The sequence below is a fragment of the Phalacrocorax aristotelis genome, chromosome 4 (assembly GCF_949628215.1).
Source record: "Phalacrocorax aristotelis chromosome 4, bGulAri2.1, whole genome shotgun sequence".
NCBI classification, from domain to species: Eukaryota; Metazoa; Chordata; class Aves; order Suliformes; family Phalacrocoracidae; genus Phalacrocorax; species Phalacrocorax aristotelis.
Window position 1 is genome coordinate 59,193,064 of NC_134279.1, and position 12,672 is coordinate 59,205,735.

Genomic DNA, 12,672 nt, shown 5'->3' on the forward strand with positions numbered 1-12,672 from the left:
TAGAGATGCCAGCCTCATCTTTTTCTGCATCTGGTCCTGCCTTGCACAAAGTGTTTCACTCATCTCCCTGTAGTACACAGCTCAATGACTTAAACAGCATATGTCAGATAAATGAGTACAGGTATTTTTGCAGGTTATTACAGATAGATTTGTAGCAAGTGTATTTGTAGCCAGTGTATGAGACTAATTCTGGAATAATTTCTGATGTGAACATAAGATGGCCTGACTTGGAAAGACATGCTGTATTTGTGAGTAAGACTAAAAACAGCATCTGATGTTTAGATGGCTCCAGATTCATAGGACCTCAGTGGAACAAGAGGGAAAGAGAACCTTCTAAAATACATGTTGTTAATTAAAAAATATAATGATTCCTATTAGGTTTTTAAGAGCTCTGATAAAGTATTTTTGTTTTGGCTAAGCACATGATGCAGAGACATGATTAAAAGATAAGTCTTTTTCTGAATATGTGTACAATAATATGCAGAATATACTTTTAATTCGTTTTATTTTATATATTGAGGGCTGATATCAGATCTGTTGACAAAAGGAAGAATGAAAACTAAGATGACCCTTACACACCAATGCTCCTAACATCACCATATTATGTATTTATTTACCTTCTTTGCCACTTCGGCTAATAAGAGAGTCTTCCCTGTGCATGGTCCTCCATATATGATAAGAGGGTTAATGTGTCCTATTTTGCTAGGTAGAACGTACTTGTGAACTATGTTTAATGCCTCACATCTATATTCATAAAAAGTGGAGTACGTTTTACATAGCGATGAGTGTTGAAGAACTTCATCATACAGCAAGTCTGTCTCGGTGTCAAAATTCTGCTGCACTGTTGCTTGGATGATATCAATCATGTCTTCATAGAACTGTTTACCAAGTCCTTCAATGTAATGGTTCTCCACTTCTTGGGAGTAGCCCAGTTTCATGTCACAGTGGGTGACGGATGTGTACACTCTCAGATTGGATGACGCAACGATGGTAGGAATGAATTCATCCCTGAGCTTGATCAGTTTCTCATGGGCTTCAGGATCTCGTAGAAACTTCCCAGCTGTATGTACCACATCCATGTATTTTCCCATCTCTGGAATTTTAACGAAACGCTCAATGTTGGCAATTTTCCGAATGTAGCAAACACACTTCTTTAGGAAAGCTGGTGTTTGTTTACCCAAGGCAAAATCAAGTTCATCTTCAATAGCTGAGGATGAAAAGAGAACACAGAGTCTCTGTTATCTTTTCTTTATAAACAGTTCAAGAAGATCCCCCACTTCCAACATGCAGACTCTTAAATGATTGCCTGTTTTCTGTAAAAAACAGAAAAAGCACAGAAAAATTGCTGTGTGCTTTCGTATAGGTTTTGGTCTCAAGCAAGCACAACGAACATTTTTTTCTCTTCAGTTATGTCAGAAATGCCAACAGAAATATATTTTCATGTTTGTGGAAAGGTTGATAGAGAAGGTAATAAATGAATATATAGGAGTAGTTAGTCTGAACTTTACCAGAGGAAAGATATCTCTTTGCTTGGCTGTGTTTCATTTTTCCTTTCTCATACAGCAATTTCACAGCAGTCTTAAAAATCTTCTTAATCTCTTCTGATATATCTTGCCACTTGTTCTCATTCATAGAGTTTGAAGAAGATTCCATCTTTTAAAAATATCCATAGTTAAACAGTAGCTGTAATACACACATCTACAACTTCAGAAAGTAAAAGTCTAATATTCAGTAGTCATAAACAACACGGTGACTGAGAAACACATACACTAAAAATAAATGAGTTCAACTTTTTATACTGCAGATAATCATACTGTATTCAATTGTAGAATTATAGAAGTTAGTTACTTTGAGTATTTCCTGACTCCTACTGTAGACAGCTAATAAAATATTTTTTAAGAATAAGACCAATAACACCTTGATAGAAAGTGGGTTTTGAGAACCAAACCTGAAATAATGATAATAACGCAGCAGTAATACTGCTAAAATTATCACTTGTTTAATGAGAAGTATTATTATTATTATTATTAACAACAACAATAATAATAAACTTGGATCTCAAAACTGAAAATGAGCTTCCTGGTACCTGTAATTAAGCACCTTATATGAGCTACCATATTTGAAAAATATGGGATTATATCTGACATTACTTTTGTTCATTCATTGCTGTAGTAACAGTAATCTTACTGTCATCAGAGGGTCTCTAACGTAAACTCATTAATCCTTTCAGATGGTTTCTCTCAGCTGCCATGATGGAGGTTTTTCTGAGGCAGCTGAGAATCACTGCTGCATCACTTATTGCAGATGAAGTGTTTAAGGGGTCTCCAGTTTTCCTGGAGGGTGTAATAGGAAAAAGAAGATCCTCCAGTATAAGTTTGCTGGCAACTCTTTATTGACATGTTCAGAGCTGTGTATCCTTTATTACTTCCTGTGAGCTTATGAGATGTAAATCTATGTTAGCTTAAAGTGATGAACATCATCTTACTTACTCCTGTGTATCAGTAGCTTGAGGAAACGTACAAAGTGTTAATAACAAAAAAGCCAAGCTTTATTCAAAGGAATACTGTGGGCATTAGCAAAACAATGCAAAGTTGCAAAACTTGCTTTCTCCCTTGTGATCAATACTTCAGAATTGGCCACATTATACTGTCTTCAACTTGTTAAAACTCTGTGTCTATTTTTCATGTTTTCAATGTTTTTTTCATGCAACAGAGAAAACATTCTGCTACACAAAAATTAAATGCAGTATAATGCTTTAATTTCATTTGCTTGTATAATACAGTATGCACTGAAAATTAAGTGAATACTCTGTTAAGGACTTCCCTTTTTGTACACTGAAATCTCTCCTTGGGTATATAGGATGTGTAGGAGGGTAGAACTGAGCCTGGGTAATATACAGTTTTTATTGTCATCAATTAAAGACAAATGCCGGTTTTAAAAATGGTAATTAGCAGTGTTCAAAAAATCTTCTGTTAGTATACAGTTAATAAGTTAAAAGCACGACATCTGTCTCAGGACAGCACTAAGTACTTGTTTGACTGTTAAAGAGCTTTCACGTGTGGTGATAGAAGGAAAACATGTCTTTCCTCTGCTAATCCTGTTCACTGAAATCTAGCAAAAGCATAATATCAGGGCAGGAGAGCCTTAGCTCCCTATTCCAACATCGGGGAAGGGAAATCTGTACAACAGTCCCACTAGCCCCAACAGGTCGTGAATGACTACCAGAGCCACTTGCTCTGGCTGTTATCAGGGAGCGCATCAATACAGGACTCATGACCCTGGGGACTGTCCACCACTGTAATTGATAGAGAAGGATTTTGAATGGAGGTGACTATGACTTACCGTGTTCTGGTAGTTCTTCAGCATTTCAGATTTTGGTCTGAGGTAATACGCTGGTGGCACTGCATTCTCATCCCTGCAGTACCACTCTTCTAAAATCCGTGTCTCTAGCTTGGCCTCTACAGCAGCATCCAGGATCATTTCAAATTCTGCTGACTCAACTTCCCCTGGTATTCGGATGTTCCCATACTTCTCTCCCAATAGGCCCTGTGTATTTGCAGGAAAGTAGGGATTAAATTTTTCTTTTTAATTATGCAAAATCCCTCCTCAGAATCTGAATTTCATAAAAATCAGTGTGGTAATAGTTTAATGACTTTGAAATTACTAAGAAGGGAAACAGATACAGTGTAAGATGAAGTACTGTGGAGGGTACTGTACTGAGCTGCATCCTACTATGATAACTTGGTAAAATTTCAAGCAGATGCATTGTCTTTCTTATTATTAACTGGTAATAAAAATACTAAAGTATTCAAAAGAATAAATTAAAAAATACCCAAATACTTTCTTAGCACAGTATTGACTCATGTATTATTGATTCCCATTAGTCACAGTTTGGCATTAATTTCACATGCAAAAGCAAATGTGGAAATCCTTTTCTCTGGACTTGGGATAACGATGCATCTCTGGATTGTTTACCTCTGCTTTTATTCTTAGTTTCCACAGTAATGGAACAGAAGACTGATGTTATGTACAGCTCATATGGGTATTATTAAAAATGTGGTTTATACCAGCAATACCAAGGATCAATGTGGCAGAACCACAAGCTGCTTTGCTGTCTCATATTCCGTGTTGCAAAAATGTTCAATGTCTTTGCTCCAGTAGCTGTCCCCTCAATGAACAGTGGAGCAAGGAAAGACAGTTTCGATCAAATACCAAAGAGAAACAGAAATTATAGTTCTTAAATACACATATTTTGTATACAGGCAAAGGTTTGTGGAAGTCAGTTCTTAAACTGTGGCATAGGAGATTTTTCACCTTCAAAACTGAGGATTAAAATATTGGTTGCGATGCTCTGAATAAATTGTTATAATTTTATTTCTTTAGTTTGCTGTCAATAAATAATTTATAAAAAAGGATTGGGAAAAACTTTATAGAAGATAGAGTTGCAGGACATTCCTGCATTCTTTTGACAAAATTTTTCAAATTTGTGGTCATCAGCTTAGTTCTGCATTCAAATCTTGGTTCACAGAAATCAGTGAGAACTCTCACTTCCTTTAAAGTAGGATTTTTTATTTCTTTCCTCATTTAAATGTAGTCAGTAAAGATTTTGAGTTAATGAGGAGTACTTAATGTGGAGAGGAACCAACAGTATCAGCATCTTGATTTCAATCAGAGAGATCTCTTAGTAATGTTAATGCAAAACAGTAGTACCCTAAAAATATAAATGACCTCTTTGTAAATAATAAAAGTCTAAATATTCATTATTTTTAAAGCACTCATCATAATGAGCTGTGTTAAACTTTTCCAGCTGTAACTAATCCCTGAAAATCAATAACCGATGATGATGAAGCGTGCTTCACTGATGATAAAAGCTTGAATCTGCAGACCCCTTTTCTGAATCCAGTTGTGTTGGCAAAAGGTACTCAGACAGCTCATCATGCTAGATGCTGTAGCCTCAGAGCAGAGACATCAGAGAAGTGCATGTGAACACCTCCTAACCTTTTTCAGGCAAACCCACCTCAGTTAGCTCAGACCACAGTTCACATTGCGTAAACTATCCTGACTGATTTTTGCCTGGAGCAGGTTAGGAAGAGCTCACATAAACTACAGTGCTGGCTCTGATGGCAAGCGGTTGGCATCCTCCATCAGAGGAGTAGTGACAAAGAGCTGGTGGGCAGGACAAGTCAATGTCTGTCCACTGCTTAGGAGAAATGAAGAATGTAAGAATTGTGATAGTTCATATAGTCCAGGTTTCAGTCTCTGACAAGTCCCAGCACCCAAGTCCTTCAAGAAGCCACTCCAATAGAGAGGCATTGAGGGAAAGATGGGTTTGCCTGGCTGCCCATTCACATCCCACACCAGCTTCATTCACGGTGCACATCAAGGAGTCAGGAGAAAGGAACAAATGTGTTCATTAACTAGAATTAAATAATAATTATATGATCCAGTATTTTTACTATGTGAATTTATTTTTTCTGTGTGATCATTCTAACTAGTAGCTCCCTTCATAGAGAGAGCTACATTGCTTCACATAATGAGATAACCAGGGAAAATTTTGAAGTTTTACCCTTCTGTTCTATTCATAGAGCCCTATAATTTTGGAATTCTGAAGCTGCAGAGGTTAAACAAAATATAATATTATTTTCCCTGTTTGTTTGAGTGAGGTTAATAACTCATATCCTGCTGAATTGCAAGCCTTTGCACATTCAGACTGATGGAGAAATGTCATAAATTTCTCTCAGAGGAGCTTTACTATGCAAATTTTGCAATTACATAGTATAGCAATTATTGCTTGAAATTCATTAGGCTACAGTTTTTCTGAATTTAAGTCCAGTAGATTCAATAGATGGTTGCCCAAGCAAAGATCAATAGCTGGGCCCTTCATTAACAATACTAAAATGTCAACATTAAAATGTCTGGTTTTAATGTACTGCATTTAATCAACTAAATTTGTTTTGGAATTATTCTGTGTACTTTTCTGCTTCTCTGGTACAGTTTGTGCTGTTCTCTCTCCACTGTACTCTAGGTAAATAACAAAAGGCAGTACTTTAAAATTAAAAGAGGGATTTTTTTTCTTGTATCTTTTCCCTCATTGCAACAGACATTATGTAAATAATCCTGTATTAGGGATCATCTTCCTGGCTACTACAGCAAAACACAATTAAAAGGAACTTTGCCATGATCAGAATACTAGAATCACTGTGGATGACTGCATCATGAGCTTTTAAGGAAAATGGAGGCCTATGCAAACACTATTTGAAAGCCTTCAAATTTTTTTAAATCAGATGTTAAACAGTAGGGGACATACATGTATCATGGTATACTTTGGTGCTATAGATGGCATTGCTAATATTTTGCTAGATGCCTAGCATTACCTGAGGGAAGAACAGACATACATAGAAGAGGAATCACACAGACAAGAGTGAACTCCATCTGGGATGATGGCAGCAAGCATCCATAAAGCTTAATAAACAACAAAATAAGCCTTGTATAATTTTGCTTTGAGGTATTTATTCTCTTCTTGTTTGGTTGTGGTTTATGGAAAAGTTTTAAGGTTAATCTTAAAAGATAACACATGTATAGTACTAGGAAGAAAAGGAATGAGGATGTGTGGAGGAAAGGAAAGTCTGAGCAAGGTGACTGCACTGCAAGGTGAAAACTCAGTCTAGCTTGTTATGGATGACATCTAGTGTTTAGGAGAGCCTGAAGCTAACAGCTATACCAAGAAAAGAGCACATCAGTTGAACACCACGTAAGGATCTGAATGTGCTAAAACATTTCGGTTTAGAACTTAAAAAGTCGACCATGGCAAAAAGATGGCTGCAGAGATTATACCAGCACCAACTGCCACAGATTTTTCCCCTGAGGACTGCTCAGGGAGCAGCAGGCAGCACAGTGCTGACCAGTCTTCCGTAACTGTGCCCACTGCACTCCAGAAAACTATTGTATGGATCGTAGCAGAAGTCCTTCATCTAAGCTGCATGCATTGGCCAGGCTCAGAGCACACCTCTGAAACTTGGCTGTGTTTAACTCAGGATTACTGCTTCACATGGCCAATGTGAGCAAGGACTCCATGTTTTAGCCAAAACTTAGGCATTTCTGCAATTAAAGAAAAGTTAAAGAGCCACTGAACAGAGATTCTGAGGACACCTGTGGCACCTACTTGGCGAACATGTGCATTTAGGAAGGCAATTAGAATTGACAAGTAAACAAAGAAATAGAAATAGGAACAGAATAGGGAATAAAAAGAACTGGAATGAAGAAGAAAATTGATGACACAAGTAGAACCAGCAAATTGTAAATATTCTGTTTAGCAGGTCTATCATTTAGAGCAGGGCAATCCCAGGCACTGCACTGCAGCTGTGTTCCTCTTAGTCTCCCAACAGAAGTTGGCTGAGGTTCTGGTATTAGTACCTGACTCTTTGTAGCCATTTGAAAAATATTCTGGTGAAAATTTTTATGTGGTAGGAAATTCTTCATGGAGTCATGGTTTCACTGGCCATTTAACTGAGGTATTGAAAGACAACTTATTTTCATTTTTTCTGGGGAGGACAAAAGTAACTGACACTTTTTTTCTAAAGGATTGTGATATCACACCCAGTGCTGGAAGCAGGAGGCACGCTGAGTAAATGCAGCTGATCTCTACTGAGACTGATGCTCAAATGCTGGGTTACATCACATAAACATACCAGGTTCCTGGGGAACAGTTCTTCACCTAAACAAGCCTTCCTCCAGATGCACTGCATGTTTTCCATTGACAGTGGTCACTAGTGAAAAAAAAACCCAAAAGGCTAAGGACTATAAACAGACTATATGTGTTTGCTGGAATCTTAATAAACTATTTGTTTGTAAGGCTACAAGTCAGCCTTAGGATGGGTGCATTTGCATGCACAGGATGTGAAAATTGCATCTTTCCGTGTTTAGACAGGAAGGTGAGGCTTGTATCTCCTAGCTGGTACCAGGGAACAGCCACCTTCCCTCCACTCTTTTGGTGTCACTATGGTTAAATTTATTTCTGGCAGTGTAAGTGTAGTCTACCAGGGTACCACAAAAATACTGGAGCCTTTAGAGGCCTAAATGAGAAGCTCTGAATTGCACTTTTCCTCCAGGGGCTTCAGTGTCTGAACTGCATCCATGCCAGAGGCTTGTAGCAGCCTCTGGAAATATCTGCCCCCGTCTCCATATTCCCCATACATTCAAGTAAATGCAAATTTCTTCCTAGAAAAATGAAGAAAAATGAAGCAATTGAATTAAAAGAAAATACAATTTCTCACAATCTTCTTCATGTTTCATACTAAGTCTGCAAATAAGAATACTGTTATTTCAGACCTTTATGAAAAATATCACAGTACTCTGCAGTAATAACCTAAAACTTCAATTTGTGGTAACAACATTGCAGCATTTTGATGATTAGTAGAGGAACTTATTTTTAAAAGGAACAGTAATGTTTACACTATGTTCAGAACCAAGAGACAGTTTTATATGCAGACTTGTGAATCAAAATCTCCCACCTGGTGAGTCATTTTCCTTTAATAGTAAAACAACAAATTAAAGATTCATTAGTTTGAAGGTGATTGAAATGTTTGAAGCTACCAGGCTGGCAAACATGTATAAAACCCTCAGCAACCATTTGTATCTAACAAAACTTCATAGAATTAACACAGACCAACCTCAGCAGTAGTCTTGTTAGCTTTGTTGAGCCTGAGGCTGAAGTTACTATTAAATGAAGTTTAAAAAATTACTGTTTAGATCCAGATGGGAAATATTTTTCCCTCTGATCTTCTTGTGTGGAAAGATATTAAAATTATAGGCACAGCCACAACAATGACCGAAAGGAGGAAACTATCCAGATTTGGATTTGATCTTGATAGGATGGATTCATAGAACGTGCCATGTGATAAGTTCAGACATCATCACTAAAATGTTTGTGAACCCTAACACCTTCCTTTTATTAATACAGAATGAGATGAAATTTTAAATATATTTAATTCCAACTGAAATACTTAGTGGTAATTTTAATAAAAACAAGCTGTCGAATAACAGCAAGATATTAATTACTGATTGGTTTCATTAATCTGTGGTGGTTTTTTTTTTAATTATATGTTAATATCTGCAAACCAAGTAATTTGAAAAGTCAGATTTGTAATGTTTTGTGAGGTGATTTCAGGTACTTGTCAACTTAAGAGCAACAATTTTTTTGCCGTTTTGCCAACAAAGAAAGCTTCGGATTAATTGAAAATACAGTTTTGTAGCCAGTGAATGATCTGATCCAATGATCTTTTGCTGGGCTTCATGGGATCAGTCCTACCACTTCTACTTCTTGGTCTTTGTGAAGTTCCACATGTGACACTGAAGCGCATACATATGTCCTCTCTGCCTCTTTTCAGAGCAGTCCTGGATTGCCAACTTTTTGAAGAGTAAGCATACAAGAAATCATCTCTGAGGGAATTAAATCTAACCACAACTGATTTTTTAACCTCAGATACCTCTGTGTGTCCAGAACTAAGCACCTCTTAAACAATTTGTTTTTGCAAGATCCATGGGTGATTATTATTGTTCCCTTTCGACATAGGAAGTAGGTGCAGGGAATTAAGCCTAGGCAGGGCTTCAGAGCTGTAACAGGTGTGCAGTGATTAGCTATAACTGGGTAGTGGAAGTTGTTCCTCATTCTCAGCCCTGTCCTTACAGAAACTGATCACCACTAAAGGAGGAAAGCTTTGCCCACTCATGAATTAGGTCTTGAGTGACTCACATTTCAGCCTGCTAAATTAATGTAAACTTAAACTGAGCTCATTTATTCGAAGTAGAACAGCTCCATTAGGAGAAAGAGAGTATCTCACATTACTGAAGATACAGTGAATGCTTCATGCTCTGGGCTGAAAATTGCCTTGCAGGCACTCACCATCATACTCAGGTGCCACTGTGATGCACCATGTAGGGACTTAGGTGCTGTTGAAATGCCTTGGGATGTTATGGTGTTCATCTGTTGTCAAGAGGGAAATGCTGCTCCCACCGATGTCCCGGAGGTGTCTTTCTACCATCCTCAAGGGAACTGTGGATTGCAGTCTGGCAGAAACTTGTGCCACACCTCACCAGGAGGCCCCAGGCAGAAAACCGATGAGCAGCAGGCTGTAGCTAGTGGGTCACAATCTAAAGCAAGGCAGGTAATGAGGGAGCTCACCTGTGGAGCAAGAGGCTTGTTTCAAAATCTCTCCTGAATGGGGAGAAGGACAAGTCTGTGGTCGCCAGGTATGTACCCTACTTATCAGGCTTCAGGGCATCAATGATGCCCAGAACAGTAGCGTGTCAAAGCTCCTGCTAGCACAGCTCCTCTCTGTATATGAAATTGCATAGCTTTGTATAAGTAACTGAACATTAGTTGTAGCAGGAACACAAACCTTATCTTTGCACAGGCTGCATTAGTGCCCTAATCAAGGGCTACAAAGTCAGTCCTCTGGATCCCCATCTGTCCTGTGGTCACTTGCTCTTTACTGCCTTATGTGAATCCTGGGGTTAGAGATCTAACTCCCTGCTTCCTCAGCCTGCTCTTCTAGGCTTTCTTCCTCTTGTAGTTAAATCTTTCTTATGAAATTAAAACTTTTTTCCTCTTATAGCCATACAATTCAGTCAAAGAGCCATTTTATTCAGAGAAATGTGGTTTTTGCACTACTGCTTATGGTGATGTTAATATATCTATTAACTGATAACAAAGTATGTTACTCAGTAATACATCAGACTGCTATAGACAAAAGACACATAAAGAAAAACACAAGTGAAAGATTGACATATCCATTTAACTTCAATTTTAGAAGACCTCAAATTTCTTATGTTTTTTCTAAAAAGCATACTTAGCTGCTAATACCCATCAATGTCTTTCAATTTACATATATATATACACGTTTGAACTGAAGTCAGAATCACTTCAGCATAGCTACAAGAAATGCTCCATTGTTTTCAAACCTTACTTTTTATATGCATACTGGCTACATTCTACATCCGGTCTTTCATATTTAATTTGGATGTGCTAACACAGTACATTTGCATGTGCAAACCTGCCTAGGCGGCACGTTCAAGTCAGGAAAGGCATGCAGAATTTGTAACACCCAGGTGTGTTTACCCTCCTGGTCTGCAGAAATGTGGGCTTAACTGACATGAGCAATTGACACAAACAAATATACTGGTAAATCGTGTCTTCAAAATCTGGAACATATGGTCAAGACACCAATTTTTAAAGACTTTGTATTTAACATCCCATTCAAAGAAATTTAGTACAACAATAGGTCTTTTTGGTTTGTTGACAGTAAATTGTAACTCTATGACAATAGTATCCTATAGGAATTACTTATGTGGTATAAGATGTTCAGGTGCAACCAGAGACATTTTGGGGAACACCCCCACCCCCACCCCACCCCCAACAAAATAACAGGATTAGCTGGAACCTTGTTTCTGAAAGATAAATATGATTTGAATTGAAACTGAGAATTTACTACCAGAAACAAACAGAAAATAACGTCCTATATTTTATTTTATTCCTTAAGGCAACAGTAGCCAATTCTTCTCAAACTCAAAGCAAACATACTAGTGGATAAACAACAGTGAATCATCTGAACTGAAACTAGGAAAGTATATTTAATTAAATTTACTTCCAATGCACTAATGATTTCAGTAAGAAGGAAAACAAAGATATTAATTGAAAATCCTGATGGAGTATATGTGTTACCTGCTTGTTAGGGTAAACGCCAAGCCACTAAACTGAACTGAAGTAAACAAATGAAACCAAGATGGAGAAAGCTGTAGTAACGCAATTCACCTAAACCAAGTTTTAGGAAGCTGGAGTCCCAGAGTAGCTAGTACCCAAGAGATGTCTTGAAAACAGCTGCTTCTACTCCCTTTTTTTCCCTTCTAGCTGCAATGTGGTACAGTGTGAGTGCCTCCTGATACATGCACAGAGAATATTCTTCAATTAAGTACATCTGACTGCTTTTCTTGCCTATTCATGGTAGTGATCAAAGGACAAAAGTTATGTTGCATTGGAATGAAGTCTCCCAAAAATACTTACATTAGAAATCAAAAATAGGAAAAAAAGGCCAAAAAGGTGGTGACCTGTGATTTCTAGGATTTACAGGTCAAAGTACCTTCAGAACAGCATTTTCCTTCTACTGCCAACAGCTGTAAGGCAGTGCAATTTAGCAGACAGAACATCAGTGCTGGTGCAGAATTCCACTTTTGCTTCATCTCAGTATGGAAACTGGTAACTTCCTGATGCTTTTGCCACTGCCTCAGATTGCCTATCTATAAAATGAGGCTAATGACAGCTTGCAAAATAAGCATTTCTATTCTGAGTGTCATTATGCAAAGGATTTTGTGTATTTGTGTTGATTTACACTGTTTATCCTGTTTAGTTTTTAAAGGAAAAATGATACTATAGAGCAGTATCAAACATTTTCATTTGATTTTTTCTCCATACCTGGGTGGTAATAATAGTGCCCATATGTCAGCCCTTCAGCTGAAGCTTATGGGTAAATAGACTTAGTTTTAGAATTTCAGCTGACTATACAGAACATAAGAAATATAATTTTTAATTGAAATATTTAAGTGTTTAGAAAACTAAAGCACAATAAAGACATTTCTGTGCTGAGAAATAGATTTTTTCCACCTGCCTGGATATGCATT

General features: G+C 37.5%; 1 protein-coding gene across 1 annotated transcript in view; it reads right to left on the reverse strand.

Annotated features, from left to right (window-relative positions):
• The window catches only part of NWD2 (NACHT and WD repeat domain containing 2), a 58,728-nt gene that overhangs the window by 6,657 nt on the left and 39,399 nt on the right, over positions 1–12,672 (reverse strand). Inside the window, exons 4-6 of the mRNA XM_075091709.1 lie at positions 3,343–3,546; positions 1,509–1,653; positions 618–1,207 (exon numbers count right to left, since the gene is read on the reverse strand). Of these exons, the coding sequence (XP_074947810.1) occupies positions 618–1,207; positions 1,509–1,653; positions 3,343–3,546 (939 nt within the window). The remainder of the gene's footprint in view (positions 1–617; positions 1,208–1,508; positions 1,654–3,342; positions 3,547–12,672) is intronic.